The sequence below is a fragment of the Caretta caretta genome, chromosome 20, assembly GCF_965140235.1.
Source record: "Caretta caretta isolate rCarCar2 chromosome 20, rCarCar1.hap1, whole genome shotgun sequence".
Taxonomy (NCBI): Eukaryota; Metazoa; Chordata; order Testudines; family Cheloniidae; genus Caretta; species Caretta caretta.
The window spans coordinates 8,743,868-8,760,891 of NC_134225.1; the positions used below are offsets into that span (position 1 = coordinate 8,743,868).

At 45.1% G+C, this 17,024-nt stretch overlaps 1 protein-coding gene across 3 annotated transcripts in view; it reads left to right on the forward strand.

The window, feature by feature from the left end:
- Positions 1–16,330, forward strand: part of AKAP8 (A-kinase anchoring protein 8) — a 29,804-nt gene extending 13,474 nt beyond the window's left edge. The window contains exons 5-14 of one of the 3 annotated variants that reach the window (XR_007354327.1): positions 370–964; positions 2,163–2,304; positions 2,757–2,801; positions 6,214–6,310; positions 7,002–7,143; positions 7,949–8,042; positions 9,688–9,818; positions 11,990–12,085; positions 13,580–13,774; positions 15,451–15,585. Coding sequence is in view for 2 of the 3 variants with exons in the window: in XM_048834244.1 (XP_048690201.1) it covers positions 370–964; positions 2,163–2,304; positions 2,757–2,801; positions 6,214–6,310; positions 7,002–7,143; positions 7,949–8,042; positions 9,688–9,818; positions 11,990–12,085; positions 15,451–15,975 (1,867 nt within the window). In the remaining variant the exon portion in view is untranslated. Of the gene's footprint in view, positions 1–369; positions 965–2,162; positions 2,305–2,756; positions 2,802–6,213; positions 6,311–7,001; positions 7,144–7,948; positions 8,043–9,687; positions 9,819–11,989; positions 12,086–13,579; positions 13,775–15,450 lie in introns of all 3 variants that reach the window. The other 2 variants (XM_048834244.1, XM_048834247.1) reach the window with 2 other exon arrangements.
- The last annotated feature ends 694 nt before the right edge of the window (positions 16,331–17,024 follow it).

The window sequence follows — 17,024 nt, forward strand, 5'->3', positions numbered from 1 at the left end:
TGGATAAACCCATCAGCTTTTTTGATTGACAGATCAGCAGGTACCCACTCAGAGAGGATAAAAATTAAGTGAGACTTTTTTCAGTCATATTTCTGATTAGACATATTTGTGCAGCAGACTTACAATTTTTGGTTCAATTCTCAAGTCACCCTAAGACTAAGGACAAGGTGAGTGAGTTCCTGTGCAAAGATGTCACTCAGCAGGGACCACAGTATTATTTTCATTCTTTACATCTTAATTCTTTGTGTCCTGATTCTAGTTTTAACCCAAATTAAATCTGGATGTAAATTTCTCGGTGGCTTTTATGTTTGGCAGAGCATGGCTCTGTGCTTTATTAGCTACTTATTTGATTCCTTGCTTGCTCTGCAGCTCTTTCAGGTTTGAGTCTTTTGAGTCTTATGACTCAAGGTCTTCAATGAACGACCGTGATCTGTACAGAGCTGGCTACGATTATGGCGAAGTTGGAACTGATCGGAATGATTCCTTTGGAAGCCAATTTGACAGCCGCAGGAATCAGTCCAGCAACAGAGGAAACAGCTATGGTCTCATTAGAGGGAGGGGCCAGAATCGGATTCAAAATCGGGGGCGTCTAAATGCTTTCAACCGCACCGACCGCTTCATGCCATCTTCAAGTACTGAGCGACTGTCTGCACGCTGGAATGAGTTGAACTATATGGGTGGGCGGAGCATGGGTGGTCCCTGCCCCAACAGGCTTCCTTCCCTCTTCTCTCAAGCCCTTGTCCCTGACTATTGCGATTACGGGGATTATGGTGATTACGGGGATTATGGAGATTATGGAGATTATGGCGACTATGGTGACTATGGTGACTACGGAGACTATGGTGACTATGACTATGGCATGATGGGAATGCCAGGAATGGGAAGGTATGGTAACATGCCATATGGAGTCGGCAGGCAACGAAACAGAGTGAGTACAGTGCCGTGGCATCTGAACGTTCTTATGGTAAGAGCCGTCAAACCACTTGTTCTTGATATAAACCCTTTGCTTTTACTCATGTAGTTACCCTTAAAAGACAGGCAGTGCATTGTTAATTCAGGGGCAATGGGATTAGCTGTGAAGTACGCTCTTCCTGTTAAAAGGATATGTTTTCCTTTGATAATTGCCAGATTTCACAGTCACTTTTCAAAGGCTGGTGTGCTGTTTCTCTGTACAAAAAATATAGCTCTGAGCAGACTTTTTCTTTAGAAAAATTTAACTATTTGGGAGGCCGGGGACCGTGTACAGTATTTTGGATAACCTTGGCACAGCTCATCTGCTCAGTTTATAAAAGGATTTACTGCATTAAGTACAGCTAATCTAAATCAGCGTTTCTCAAATGGCCCCGTTCCACAGGCCCCGCTGATCAACTCCTCCCCCTCCCTCCCAGTGCCTCCTGCACACTAAAAGTCCGGTGGTGCAGCGGAGCTAAGGCAGGCTTCCTACCTACCTTCCTTGGCTCCACACCACTCCCAGAAGCGGCTGGCACGTCGCAGGGGGTCTCCGTGTGCTGCCTCCGCACTGAGCGCTGACTTTGCTCCCACTGGCTGGGAACTGTGGCCAATGGGAGTTGAGGGGGTGGTGCCTGCGGGCAGGGGCAGTGCGTGGAAACCCCTTGACACACACACCCATCCCACCCCCGGCATAGGAGCTGCTGCCAGAAGGATGTGACAATTGCTTTCTGGAGCCGACTGAGGTAAGCACTGCCCGGCCAGAACCCACACTGGTCACCCCCTCCCACTTTACAAGCTCTAGGCTGGGGCAGAGGGTTGGGCTCTGCACCCAAACTCCCTCACAGAGCCATCACCCTCTCTTACAACCCAACCCCCTGCCCCAGCCTGGTGAAAGTGAGTGAGGGTGAGGGAGAGCAAGTGACAGAGGGAGGGGGAATGGAGTGAGTGAGAGTGGGGCCTCGGAGAAGGGGCGGGGCAAGGGCTGAGTTGGGGGGTGGGGCTTGGAGGTCCCTGAAAATTTTTAAGTCAAAATGGGGGTCCACGGGTTGGTAAAGTTTGAGAATCGCTGATCTGGACAGAAGGTTACAGGGTCACACCTGCTTTTAGGAGCTCATTTCATTTAAGCTGCAGAAGGGTTAGAAGAGCTGGAGCTTCTTGGTTAATGCTGAAAAGATGGTCCATAAGATACTTCACCTAGTTTGTGTTTCTAGCCCAAGAGGAGGAGTTTCCGCAACCGCTCAGGGGGTCGATCAGATAGTGAAGGAGGGCGCAAGCGGAAACAGTCCCAAAGCGGAGATGAACCAGACAGCAAACAGGCAAAGACTGACAGCGAAGGAGACGACACCGAGAATGGTACAGTCCTGTTTTTTTGACTAGAAAGGCTCGCAGCTAACAGCACTGATTAAGTGCTTCCTCTCTTCACTGGCTGGCAACCAGCACTATAGATATTGTCTGTTAGATCTTAAAACTCAGTGGTCCTTAATCTGAGGCTATAGTCTGTCACTGTTACTGTGGTACACTGTTAGGTGCCTCCTAGCATTCAGGCTTTCCTCAGTGATCTGCGGACTCATCAGAGAAGTTGGTGCTCTAAATTAATCATTAAGGTAGGGACAGAACTTGTAGCAGGGTCTACCAGATAGGAGAGAGAATAGTCAGCAAGTTGAGTTTTGTATTGGTGGTTATGAACCAGTGCTCTGTGAGTAAATAGGCAACTATATAGTGCTGGTGTCTTGTAACTTGCAGTAAGAGCGGGAGGACAGGCTTTCCCCACCCTAGTTAAATGACCTGTCTTGTGTATCTGGCAGATGATGGTGAAGGAGAGGACAAATCTGGAGATGAAGGAGACAAAGGTGTAAGTAACTTTCTAGAGCCTCTATAGAATGAATGTGAATTTTCTGAACGTGTCTGCTAGATTCTTTCTGAGCTACCTTTATTAGATTAGCCTCACCTGAGAGTGAAGATTTGAGACTATTGTAGCTAGTGTCCTTTACTTCGCTCCCATACACCAGGGCCAGAATTTTCAAAAATAGCCTAAAGGTTGGCTTCTAAATTTACTTAGACATCTTTTTCTCAAAAATGCTGAGTACCCAAAAGTTCCCTCCTACTGCAATATGGGATACGTATGACTGCCCCTAATGTTGGGGTGCTCTGAACTCTGCTTTCTAGACCTGCACAATGCTCCATTATTGTTCCATGATTTTGGAGGGAGTATGATCTAGTAATTGGGATAGTGGGGTTAAACTCCTTATTAATTACGTTTATTACAGTAGTGCGTAAGGGCTGACTAAGGATGGAGCCCCATTGTGCTAGGCACTGTACAAACACCAAATTTTGTCCATGGCTATGACTCATTTTTTTAGCAACATATAAAATGTTAAGACTGGCAAAATAGGATCTCATTGTCATATTTTGAAATAGCCTTAGCAAAACAATTTTGCAAATTTTAGTTAAATATGATGGTTTGATGTAAAAATGACTGTACACTGTATACTCTGTCAGTCACTGACAGATTACTGCAGATACGGTTTATGTGGATTTTTAAAGTAGTAGCTGATGTTGATGGCTTTCTTTGTTTTTGTTTTAAAGGAGAATGAGGGTTGTGGTGAAGATTGGGAGAAGAAAGGTAGGGTGATTTCTCCACTTCACATGATTCCTGTGGACTTAACGTACCCAATTGGCTTGTTTTCCCTCTTTACACTTGGAGCTATCTTGAGTTCAGCATTCAGTCAAAGGCTTATAAAACTTAGGAGTGTGTTATGTAATGTCAAGTACAACACACACAGGTCCAGGTGCCTGAGCTGCTGCTTTAGTGTAGTCTTTTGCAGCCTGGTGGAATAATGCCCCTTGCCTGTGACATATCAGAGCTCTGACACTGTGCTCACGGCTGTACTGAAAAGCCAGTCACAGTGCCTGTCCACGCTTACAAACTAAGATGGAAAAACAAAACACCAGTGGTCCAGTAAATGGGTAAAGCAGGATTTTCTCTAATAATGACACACTTCTTGGGTGGTGGTTTAACAGTGACACTCTAAATTAAATATGTCTCTGTCCAGAGCAGGTGGAAGCATATTAGATCAAGGGTTAGTTTGAAAGCCTTATTATCTCGTGTGACAACCACTCTTGTCATTCCTTTTTAACTGAATTCCTTTGAGTTGAATAGAGAACAGAAAGGGCGCAGCCACATCTGGGCTATCTGCTATCATGGGGGAAGGGGCCTGTTATGTAAAGAGTTTTATCTTAGAATTTATAGATGGAGGTGTCTTATTGGGTCTCTTGTAGCCAGAACCGTCTCCCCTTGCATCCATGTGTTTCTTGTATTTGTGCTATGCATGTCTGGCAGGTTGTTGGGCCTACACCCTAAGGGGAAGATATCTCTTTTTCACTTGCTGATTGCAAAGAGGGACTTGAGTCTGACATCAAGTCATAAAGCATATGTATTAATTCCAGATTGAGGGTAATGTCACTGAAGGGATTTATAACACAGAGCTGGCTAATCTGTGTGATCAGTTTGAGGGGTAAACCCTTAGATAGCAAAACCACAAAAATAGGAAGGCAGAGACTAAACATTGAAACTGCCCCATTTATTGCTCTTGGCTGCGATTTTCAAAAGTGCTCAGCGTTGGCTTAACTCAGTAGGAGTTTTACCATTGAATTCAGTGAAAGCAGTTATGCCAGTGCTGAGCAATTCTGAAAATTACACCCCTTGTCTGTATATGTGGAAAGAATTTTAGCTAATAGCATACTTGTCACAATTTTCACTTATGGCCTGTTGTCTTAATTCTACATTTGGAAACCTAAGTTAGTCAATTCTAGACTCCCCTTCTCTTACGCTTTCAAGACATATATGAGTCTTTTAGAGATTCACAAGCCACTGCTTGTTTGAAATTGTGATCTGCATAGTTGTGGGAATGTAGAAAGCCGTATTTGTGGCTTATTAAATGCTGAAGCAAAGCAGAAACTTGGAACAAGATGGTTTTGCATGTTAGCTGCTATGCAGCACATGATTATTGGGGGGGAACCACACGTTTTCTGTATGGGGAATTAGTGCTCTGCTCTAGCCACACATAGGACATTCTCATGGCTGACATTGGGATATAGTTTGATGTTCGGATGTTTATCCAACCTTCCTCTTTGATAACCAGATCCTGACCCACAGAGGGTCCCCTATCTTAGGTGTTACCACAGTACAGGCAGTGGGGTAGGGTTGCTCTCTTTATTGGGTTCTGGCTAGTTGCTCTCTTCAAATCCTGTGTTCTCCCACGCATGTGGAGACCTCGCAGAATACATGGCTGTGCATTGGAAAAGCCCTAGAACTTTGCAGTTTGAAGACAGCAGGCTGTACAGTGAAGATAAAAATACCTGGATATCTAGTTCAGTTGGAGACTGGGACTGAGGTTCTGTCCATTTCTCCCTCCCTGGCTTACACTTAGTTGTCGTGGTTCCAGAGGCCTTAAAGCCCCAATGATGTAAATTTAGCTATAAATATTATTCCTTTACTCACTAAGGATTTTGGAGAAATAGCACTGCAGTGGCTTCAAAGCTCGTCTGCGAAACCAGACAGCAGTCATGTTTATCTGTGGCAGACATTCTGGAATGGCATGCGAGGTGTTTTGAACCCTCTGGGGTGCTTTTCTAGCATCCTGAAAAGTAGAAGGTGAAAAAAGTGAAAGGAAAATACCAAATATAATAGTGTGATACAAAATGGAGTCTGTGCTTCAGTTCTCAGGTAAATGAGTCACTGAGAATGTGCGTTACCGGCACTCGACCACCCAAGGAAACCAAGGCTATGAGGGAGGGACAGACACTAGTCATGCAGGGGAAGTTGGGTAAATGTGTGTCACCCAATGCAGCTACCCCGAGGGAGGGCCTTCACTGTCAGCAGTAAGAGCTGGTTCCATTGGTGGTTGCTGTGTCTTCACTGAACCCAGCAACTTCTGAAGTTAAGTGATGGGCACCAAGAGTCAGGAATGGGGTCTGTTACAATTGGTACTACTCGGACTGAGAACTCTTAATTCTAAGAATATTTAGGCTGGAAGCTGAGTGGCTTTCCAGAAACAAACACATGATAGAAAAGTGGCCTGAGAAACCAGATCAGACAGAGGAGCTGTCAGAGATCAGGAAGGATAGGGATTTCTTGAAGCCTAGCATGGGAGGGAAGCACAGTAGCTCACATCCTAATAAAACCCAAAGAATTAGATTTCTGCCAACAAAAAATGTTTACATTAGGTGTGATATAGAAACTTTAAATGTGATTCTCTGTAGCGTCTGGAGATGGCGGTGATGATGATGATGATGAGGTGAAAAAGAAGAGGGAGAAACAGAGGAGAAGAGATAGAATGCGCGATCGTGCTATGGACAGGTAAGTGACTATAGAGGAAGCAATCAATAAATCAATCTCCCAAGGGCAGTGCTGTGACTCATCATCCCTAATCCACCTGGCACAAAAGAATTCTCTTTGGATCCCTGCAGGAGATCTGAACTCCCTCCTGTTCACACAACACAGATATAAGTTCCCGTTTGAAGTCGGTACAGTGGAATCAGCATTTCAATTCCAGTCAATCTATAATACTCTTCTCTTTGTGTTTTGTAACTCACATTAAAGAAAGGGGAATGGAGGTATTGTCTAATAGTTACAGTTGTAGAAGTAATTCTTTATAACTGTTATGCTAAATACAGAGCATTGCCATTTTAAAAAGTAAGCATTCTAAAGACTAAATGACCAATTAAGATAACTTACCCATTCAGTACCTATGTACAAATTAACAATAGTATTGTCAAATGAAAATTCATTTTGTTTATTCCCAACGTTAGGCTTAACTCTGACCCATAAAATACACCTGTATTCTTTCAACATGCACATACATGCTACAAAGCAAAATTACACAATTTCTGACAGGAATGTAGTAGTACTGCATCAACTGAAACTGGAGAGGAAAGTTTGGTAAGCAGAAAATTCCTCAAATTGGAATTTTGTCAGGATGCTGGAGCTTACTCTTGTGAAAAGTTTCACTGTAGACATAGATTATTGTACCACACGTTACTTTCTTCAGAATCCAGTTCGCCTGCTCTGTGTGTAAGTTCCGCAGCTTTGAAGATGAAGAAATCCAGAAACATCTGCAAAGCAAGTTTCACAAAGATACCCTGCGATACATTGGCACCAAACTCCCTGATAAAACCGTTGAATTCCTGCAGGTATGTGGATGGCTCAGCCTTTTTTAACCCTTACTTAAAATTCCTAGAATGGCGTAGGAGAAGGCACAGGGTAATTGAGGAATTCTGTTACTGTCTGTCACACCTGCTGATTGCATTGCCCAGAGCTTGGTAACTGGGTACAGAGCCCACTGGCTCCCTTCCGGCTCATGCCAGCATTCATGAATCAGTAAAGAGCCATCAATTGATAACTCTTCATGTGAAATGTGGGGTTAGGGTTGTCTAGTTCCTAGTGCGTGTCGCACAAATAACTCTCAGTTGGCACTGTTTAAGCCTTAAGTTGGCTGGCTCAGCAGAGAAGCCAAGAAATGAATTAAGCCATAGAGACTGACCTTCCCCTCCCCTCAGCTCTAAAAGCATGTCTTTTGGGTGAGGTGTCAGGCAGCTTGTGCTTCTGCAGCTGGGTGTTTAAACCATTCACGTGACCTTTGTGTTCCTGAAAGATGCCTACTGACAGCCTGGAGACTTAAAGAGACAGTTGCCACTGTCATGGCACTATTGACTACTGAAGCATGCTGAGATGTATGGAGTGTGGCTCTGACTGAGTAGATCTGTCTGAGCTCCTGAAGGTATAGGCAGGGTGGGGGCAGGGGAAGTGCTTGGCAAGTCTCTTACTTATTTAGTTGTGCTCTCTTCCCCTCCCCATGGGTTTTCTTAGAGAACTCTCATGTCCCTTCTGAGTGGCATGCTATAGATTGTGCTGCTTATTGATGCCATTGGCTTGTACAAGTGGTGGAGAGTTTCATTCTCTCTTCCTCCCTCCCTGCCCCCCCCCCCCCCCCCCCAGGAGTATATTGTGAACAGAAATAAGAAAATTGAAAAGCGTCGTCAGGAGCTGACTGAGAAGGAGGGTACAAAGCAGAAACCAGACCCTTTCAAAGGTAAGTGATGTCTGTGTATGCGTGGAGACTTCGTTTTGCTGTGGCACTTAGGAGCACCAGGAATGGACCAGGACCACTTTGTGCTAGGTGCTGTACAAACACAGAACAAAAAGACAGTCCCTGCTCTACGGATTTTACAATTAAGTATTGCCTGCTCAGTCAGCTCTTAATTAGGCCCAAGATGCCACAAACTATCCGACTCCCTAAGCAGAAAACAGTTGTATTACTCTGAAATGGTGTGGCTTAGATGGTCACTGGAAATCCAGTAGCCCTGGAATGGCAAGTGCTGAAGGAAAAGGCCACCAGTGTGGATGCTGCTGGATGAGGGATGGAAAAAGGAGCCACATTTACTTTTCCTTTCTCGGGCCAAACTTCTTATCTGAGAGGGCTGGGATAAGGCAGAAATTTAAACTTGCCACCCACCCTCAGCTTCAGTATCCAGTTTAATCTTACCATTTTACCCCAGTGACTGGGAGGCCTGCTAAAGATGGCTGCATCTTGAACGTTAGAAAGAAAGTGAACAAGTGCCATTTTTAAACGGCTGAGTCACTCTGTGCTCTGTTCATTTTTGTAGGCAGTTGTGGCTTAGCCTTGCTTCTAGATGCTATGTCACAGAACACATGGGTGCCACGGCAGATTTTACAAAAATAAGAGGCCACACTATCATGTGGGGAGAGACTGCAGATTCTCTGCATGGTTTAATGAGAATCCACTGCAGTATTACTGATGCTGAATTCTGTGGCCAGTGAAGATGTATGGCAGTGGGAGATGAGAAAATGTTCAAAAGCAAAGGGTTTTATTGGCTTTGTAAATATTCAGTTGAACACAGCAGATCCCGTGTTCATTTTACTATTTAACTTCATTAAAAACTGTAGGGCTGTTTTTTTCCTGATTTGTTCTTGCCCCCATTTCTACAATAGCACATTGCCACAGCACCTACAAGGTCTTGCTTAGCACACAATTCCCAGCATGTTTTCCTGCAGTGCAGGGTCTCCTCAGACGCAGCCAGTTAGTGAAAAGGCATTTGTACTAATGTTGTGAGCTTGGGTCCTGTGATAGGTGGTTACACTTGAATTAAGTTGTGCTTTGGCCGACAGTAAGCCAGCTAACAGGTTTTTGCTGTTGGCCTCTGAAAATGGGTAAAGGAGGAGTGAAATATTCCAAAATGTAGGAAATCATTTGTGCTGTCCTGCCTTTGAGACTTTGCAAGAGTCTCATTGAAGCCACTTTGAGGTAGGCTGGCCTTGTGGCGAAGGCACTTACCTGGGACTCAAGAAATCTAGGTTCCATTCCCTGCTCTGCTTAGTGGAAGTCAATGATTTTTGTGCTTGTCTGGCATTAGGATAAGTGGTGATATTTGTGATGTGCTCTGATACAACAGGAGTGGGGCATGTGTAAGAATCTAGACTGGTGAGACAAGTGGCGTCTCAAATCCTTAGAATGACACGCATGGATGGTTCTCAGAAAGCAAGGCGAATTGAAAGGAGATGAGATACCGGTGTCAAATTACTGCCAGTTACATCCCAGAGGGAGTTTTGTGATCTTTATTTATGGGAGTGGTGAGAGGGTGTTGATGGGACTCGCAGAATGTTTTTCGAGGTAACAGGTACTCTGAATGTTGGCTAATCTATTTGTATCACCCCAGGTATCGGCCAGGAACACTTTTTCAAGAAGATCGAGGCAGCTCACTGTATGGCTTGTGACATGTTAATTCCTGCACAGAACCACCTCCTCCAAAGACACCTGAGGTCAGCAGACCACAACAGGAACCGCAGGGTAAGCAAGCATACTCATTTCTGGCCAACTACTCATTAGATAATTTAAAGTAACTTCATCTTTAACTCTGAGAACTGGCTGAATGGACAAGTAAGGGGCTGAGGGTTTCTGACTGCTGAAGGCTCCTGACTGCTGAGGGCTCTTGCATGGAGGAATGCTAACTTGCTTTCCACCTGCTAGAAACCCTTCTTATCTTCTGGCTTATTGTTCCCAACCTGATGGAATGCAAAACCAACCAGTAACTTTGTGGTCACTAGTGGTTGTGGGAAGACGAAGGAACTGGCCATATGGATTTTGTTCTCCTGCAGGTATTGGCTGGTAGGTAGGTATTAGCAGCTGAGCTGCAAGGGGTTGTAGTACATGTTGGGAGTGAGAGAGAGATGAATAGAAGTGGTTACGAAGAAAGTGAGATCTGGTCTTGCCTTTTGTAATCTGCCATCCCACAGTATGTCAATGAATTCGAGAACCATGTAATCATTGTTAGGAGCTGAAGTTTCCATATGCTGACTGGGATACATAGGGAGATAGACCCTTAAGGGCAGATCTTTTATTGGGCCAAGAATTAGATTTTGGATGGGATTCCTACATTTTAAGGCCAGAAGGCAGGACTGTGATCATCTAGTCTGACCTGCATAATACAGTTTAGAGGACATCATTCTTTTTTGTTTTTTCCTTCCCCCCCGTAATTTCTGTGTGGCTCTGGCTTTTCCTTCCTGTTCTCTTGGGATTTAAACTGCTCTGACTCAGGAGTGCTGTATAAACTACACACCAAGTGTTCTCTTTGAGGTTGCACTATTTTATAGTGCTGCTTAATTAAAAATTCCAAAACCTCCCTTGTCAGAACACTTGAGGCAGGCACAATAATAATTTTAACAGAAGTCATAATATTAGATGAGCATCTAAACCAGCATTAGCCACAGTGGAGCTTTACAATATATCTTCCCACAGGCCTTCATCTCAGTTCAAAATGGAGCAATACATGATGAGTAAAGCTACAATATAGTCATGGCAATCACGTATTCTGTGACTTTCCATTCCTGGCAGGAGCCATTCAGCAGTGGGTGGCCTTTCCTGTGTCGGGGTTTGTTGTTGTTCTCGCAGCCCTAGCTGTGGGGGGGTCTCCACTCATTCCACCAGGATCACAGCTTTCCCTGTATGTTGCGCCTGCAGGGACGAGGGCTCACTGTCCCTGCAGCCATGTAGGGAGCCCTCTGCAGCCCTGCTGCCACAGGCGTGAAGGAGCAGGACTGCAGAGGGGACTATGCGCTGCTGCAGGGCTGGTGACAGTCTCTACAGGGCAAGGGGCGGGGTGGATGCAGTCCCACTGACTGTTGTTTTCATCAGTTCCCTTGTGTCAGCTGAAATCAGTGTTTACTGACGTCTGTCAGTTTAAAATCAAATCCTACCAAGCCTAAGTATGGTGCACCTGCTCATTTGGTGCTAGCCAGTCTGCTAGAGATCGCACACTGATATTTGTGCAGACAGCTTTATCTGTTGCCGAATAGTATTCATTTTGAAGTCCTAAAACTTCATTGCATCTGATTTTACTCTAAGGCATTTAAGGGATATGCTCATGTCTGATTTGGGATCACCTCAATTTGGGAGCAGTTTCCGTCAGAATTTAAAAGTCAAGGCATAAAGTCACCCACTACTTGATGGTATTTGGATGTAAATGCATGCACAGCATAGCAGAAATTGTTTAGCTGTCTTGTTTCCCGAAATAAACTTACTTTGGTAGTGAAAAGACGTAAGAATCTGCTTCTTTAAGCAGGGATTGCTACATTTCTCCTTCCTCGCCCAGCAGTCTTGCATTTTGGTGACCACTGCAAAGTTAGGAAAAAGAAAAGGAGTACTTGTGGCACCTTAGAGACTAACCAATTTTTCTTTTCTTTTTGCGAATACAGACTAACACGGCTGCTACTCTGAAAACTACAGTTAGGGTCCTTAAATGGAGTTTCCTTCAGGGCTTGTATTGCCCGATTGGGCATGCCCTTCCCCAAGGCCAAAACGTGCACCCTATGCAGAGCAGCCACTGCAGAACATGGCTGGAATCTGGAATTTCCCCTTGACAGCATAGCTGAGCAGGAAACTAAGATCTTGTGACTGGTCTCTGTTAAGCTCTTCCTTGACTTGACCCACAGAGTAACCCCAGTGTCCGGTTTCCTTTTCAGATGGCAGCCGAGCAGTTCAAGAAGACTAGTCTCCATGTTGCCAAGAGTGTCCTAAATAACAAGCACATTGTAAAAATGCTGGAAAAGTATCTCAAGGTGAGTGAGTAAGAAAGTTGCCAGCTAGTCTTGCTTTTCCACAGAGCAGTGGGGATACACGCCGACTTGGTCCTGAACAGTGAACTGGTACAGAGCACAGAGTTGAGTATCACTGTGTGTGCTGCATGTTGGTCACAAAACTCGCTTCTATATACAATGGGGAGAAGCATAGATACCACTCCGCTTTCTTATGCGTAGGCTGAGCCTTGGGTCTGGTGTCTTTATTTTCTTTTTAGGCAGTTTATCACTTTTCATGTATTTTTTAAAAACTTACATATTGTACCTATTGCAACCCCCAGGCACATGTAGATTAGTTATGAAATCACCCAAACCAAAACATATTAAAGGAACAAAATATCAAAAGACACTTCAGTGCCCTAAAGTCAGCCCTCCGGCATTCACCCTGGTGCCAAAAGGAGGCACAAGGCATAGGCACCATCTAAGTCCCATAGGGCGTAAATTGGACTGAAGTGGTGCTTAGGCCTCATCCTGGCTACCTGCCTGGGGTGAATTTCACCCTGCATGAACAGTTAGGCTCTGAAACTTTCCCAGCAGGTCAACAAACTCTGACAGACCAACAGGGGCATCAAATGCCAGAGTCGAAACACATTCCCTCTAGGCCCTATCCATGTCCCTCGAGATCAAAGCAGGGGAGTATCAGTGAGAGCACCCTAGCCGATCCTCACTGTCAGGATGGAGTGTGAGGACAAAGTCAGGGCCACAACAGGTAGAATTCTTAGGTCAAATCAGCACTTTGAATTGCATCCAGAAAGAAGCTGGAAGCCAGTGCAGTCTTCAGAGTATGGGTGTAATATGCTCCATGCGGAAGCACCGCTGAGTAAGCAGGCAGTTGCGTCCTGCGCTGACATTTCCAAGTTGCCTTCAAGGGTATGCCCATTTAGAGCACATTGCAGTAATGCAATCTGGCGGTGACATGGGCATGGGTAACTGGCGAGGTCCACATCTGAGAGGAAAGGTCGCAACCTCCTTGCCATGCGAAGATGAAAAGAAGCACTTTTGGCTACTGCTGCTACCTGGGAATCCAGGAGCAGCCAAGGATCCAACAGGACCCCTGATTTGCAAACTTGGCTAACAGGGCAGGCAAACCCCCTCAAATGGGGGGAGCAACTGTTTCCCCTGTTCCACCGGCATCACTTTGGTCTTATCTGGATTGAGCCTCTGCCAACTAGCTCTCATCCAAGCCCCAGTCTCTGCTAGACACTAGCAAAACTGAGACTCCACCCTCTGGGTCCAGTGAAAGAGACTTTGAGCTGAGAGTTATCAGCACATTGATGGCACTGCAGCCCAGATAGCGAGGCTGTCTCCCCTAGCGGCCTCTCATACACGTTGAACAGGAGGGGTGACAATAAACCCTGCGGTACCCCACACGAGAGAGCCCTCGGGGCAGATGAGCAATTGCCCAGTGCTACCCTCTGGGATCTCTCAGAGGAAAGAACGGAACCACTCAAGTGCAACTCCGTCTACCCCTGCCAGGGTCCGCAGGCACATCAACAACACCTCATGATCAACGGTATCAAAGGCTGCCGGCAGATCTAAAAGAATCAGCATGGGCACCTGACCTTTGTCCATCAGCAGGAGGAGATCTTCGACCGATCCCAGCACGGTCTCCGTACCATACCCAGGTGCAAAACCAGACTGAAAGGGGTGAAGGAAATCTGAGGATTCCAGGTAATGCCAGAGCTGCCTCGCCAAAACCTTCTCAGCAACCTTCCCCAAGGAAGGCTGGAGACAGGGTGATAATTGCCAAGACTGTCAGCGTCAAGAGATGGTTTCTTGAACGTGGGCCTAATGATTCCTCCTCTGAGGGATGCTGGCACCTTGCCCTTACAAAGAGAGGCCGAGGCAGTCTCCACCAATAGTGGACTCCATATTTCCCTGTAGATTTTACTGGCGATTGTGGACATGGGTCCAGATCGCAGGGTATAGCCTGGAGTTCCTCCAGAATCTCAATAGATAAGTTTGGCTGGCTGAAATCCAGCCAGAGAAGACGACATTATGTTTGTCCTCCACCTGCATGGATCTGCTCTTGTGGAGGCAGCCAGACTGGTCTGAATCTGATCATTCTGGTCCGTGAAGTAGAAAACTCCTCAAAAGAAACACTTGGCTGTTGCTAGGCAAAGATGGCCCAATTTTACTAGGCTGTCTGTCACCCAGCACAGTTCCACTGGGCAGGATTTCACAGATACTGGTGGAGCAGGAGAACTCTCTCCTCACCTCCATCACAACCATGACATAAGAGTTCAAAAGCTCTTAGTCACACTTGATTAGATTCCGGGCAAGATTTCTGCCACTGGCATGTTATCTTCCTCATTCACACTTCATCTGTTGCAGGCTGCCTGCATACCAAGGTGATCTGTGAGGAAGGGAAGGAAAGTTTAGGAGCCACCATTCCATAATCCAGAACAAACCATGCAGGGGGTCCATCTGCTGGCTGTACAATATTCTCCTTCAGATAACTCTGAAACCCAATCTAAGCCAAATAATGAAAAATAGGTTCCCTGTCCCAACAGGAGTAGAAGTGAGCTCTGATATCTCAGCCTTATTCAGGCTGAAAGAGGCCAAAACCCTTAGGGCCTTGACCTCCTATGAAAAAAGTGAATAACTCCTACTGAAATAACAAAACCTAATTAGTTATCACTTAGTGTGGGATGGAGAGAGCAGGAACCAATTCCTGAGACTACCAAGACGGTTTTCACTTGAAACCTTTAGTTATACGAACACTTCAAAAAATACCTGGATTTCTTGGCTCCCAAAGATAGGGTAGTATGAAAAGTGTTACTTCAGTTGTTGATCTGCCTGGACCTCTCCCAGTGGGAGAGATTTCTCTACCACTGGGTTGTATGCTCAAGTGGGACTGGACAGAAGGTGAAAAAATTGATATAACTGCTTTCTAGAAGAGGAGTTCCTCCCACTTGAGATTGGACACCCCTGGTTTGCCTAGCTGTTGCAGCACACACAGTTTGTAAGAGTATACCCTCCCTCCCCCAGCCCATGGGTGACTGCACCCTGAGCAGGTTGCAGTACAGGAGAGTCACATACAATTTCCATTCCTGCAAGGTAGAGGCTTTCCCAGCAATAAGTAAGATTGCCTATTGATGTGGGGCTTTGACAAACACTTTCCTGGGGTGCTTTTCATGATAAAAGTTTAGAGTGCACAATTTTTATAGGAGCTTTGGGGCTGGACCTGATCAATTTTCACAGTTCTTTCCTGAAATTGAGCATCTGTCGTTTCCAATTAATCTCTGTTGCAAACCTCTGAATTTCATGTCTGAGGTTTCCTCTAGGAGAAACGTAAACCATATTACAGGCAAATGACTGCTGTCCTTTCCCCCTCTCTTTGTCAGGGCGATGATCCATTTACAGATGAAATTGTTGACCAGGATGTTGATGAAACTGAAGCCTTGGAAGGAGGAGGTGGTGGTGGTGGTGAAGGGGCGAATGAAAGTGCTACTGCAGAGATAAAAGAGGAAGGTACTGGGGATGCAGGTGAAGCCACGGAAGCTACAGAAGCCCCTGAAACCACTAAAGCAGAAGGAGAAGAAATAGAAAAAGCCTCTGAGGAATTGCCTGAAAGTGAGGAGTTGCCTAAAAATGAGGCAGAGCAGCAGCAGCCACCACAGGAAGAAGCTGAGGTTGGGGCAGAGGCTGGAATGGAAGAAGCAGCGGAGGCAGCAGTGGTTGTAACAGAGGAACCATCCCCTCCTCAAGAAAATACAGCTGAGACAGTGGCTTCTGCAGGAGGTGAAGCTGAGGTACAGCAGGTTGAAAAGGAAGAGGAGAAACCGAGTGGGGTAACAGAGGCTGGAACCAGTGATGCAAAGGTGGAAGAGGAGCCACCCCCTGTAGAAGTGGAGCTGCAGCAAGAATAACTCTGTGAATGTTTGTGTGAAGGTGACTTGTTCTGCACAATTGTATAATCCATGATTTTGATTTTTTTCCTGTCTTATTCGAATGCAGTACCTGAATGCGCATTGCCAGAAATTCAGCTGGCTTTGTTTTTGTTCAAGGGGAGGGACCCAACTGTTCTGTTATGGGAGCAGTCTTGTGCTTAACTGTCTTGTTCTGTAGATTTGCTTAGTTCTGCTTTCTACATAATTTTTTAGGTTGAAGACTGCAGAAAGCTGTACATTCCCCAAGAAACACTTGAGGTGCATCATCATCTTTTTGAATTTTTAGAATGAAAAGCAGGATTTGCAAAATAAAAACATGATGATTAGATTCTGACAGCTGTTTGGTTTTTAAGTGCAGCACTAAAGCAGTATGGTTTCTTTTGCAACAGAGACTTGGTCCTTTTACTAATTGGGAGCCAATAAATATCTTCAACATTTTTTATCCCTACCTGTAGGGAGTACTTACCATTTTAAATACTCCCTAGAAAGGAGAGGATTTTTTGTTGTGAAATCCACTGGCTTCGTCTGTCAAAACTCCAGTACTGCATGAGAATTAGGGTACGTAGTTTTACAGGTTTTTAAGCACCAAGTCAGTTTGTCTAGAAATCAGGCCACTCTTTGTATAGTGCACTGATTTAGAGACCTACTTTGAGGGGGGGAAATTACACCTCCATTGAAAACCATTTTTCCTTCCTCTGAAATTTTAATAAGGTCACAATAGTCTCATTCACAGTATAAAACTGATTGCCAAATGCTGTCACAGGGTTATTCGAACAATACCAAGATCAGCAAATGATAGGAACTGCTGACTTAAGTGTTATTATCTATGCTTGTGATATAAAATGTTTAAGTCTGATATAGACCCGCTATCATTTTGAATAAACCCAGAGTTCTTGGTCTTAAAGTCTAAATAAACTTCTGAATCTGGAAAAAAAACAACAATCACCTCTAATGGTAATTGAGCTGTCCATGAAATGTCTGCATATTGAGCAATCGTTAAAGATTTGTAAAATGAGAACCACCAGCTC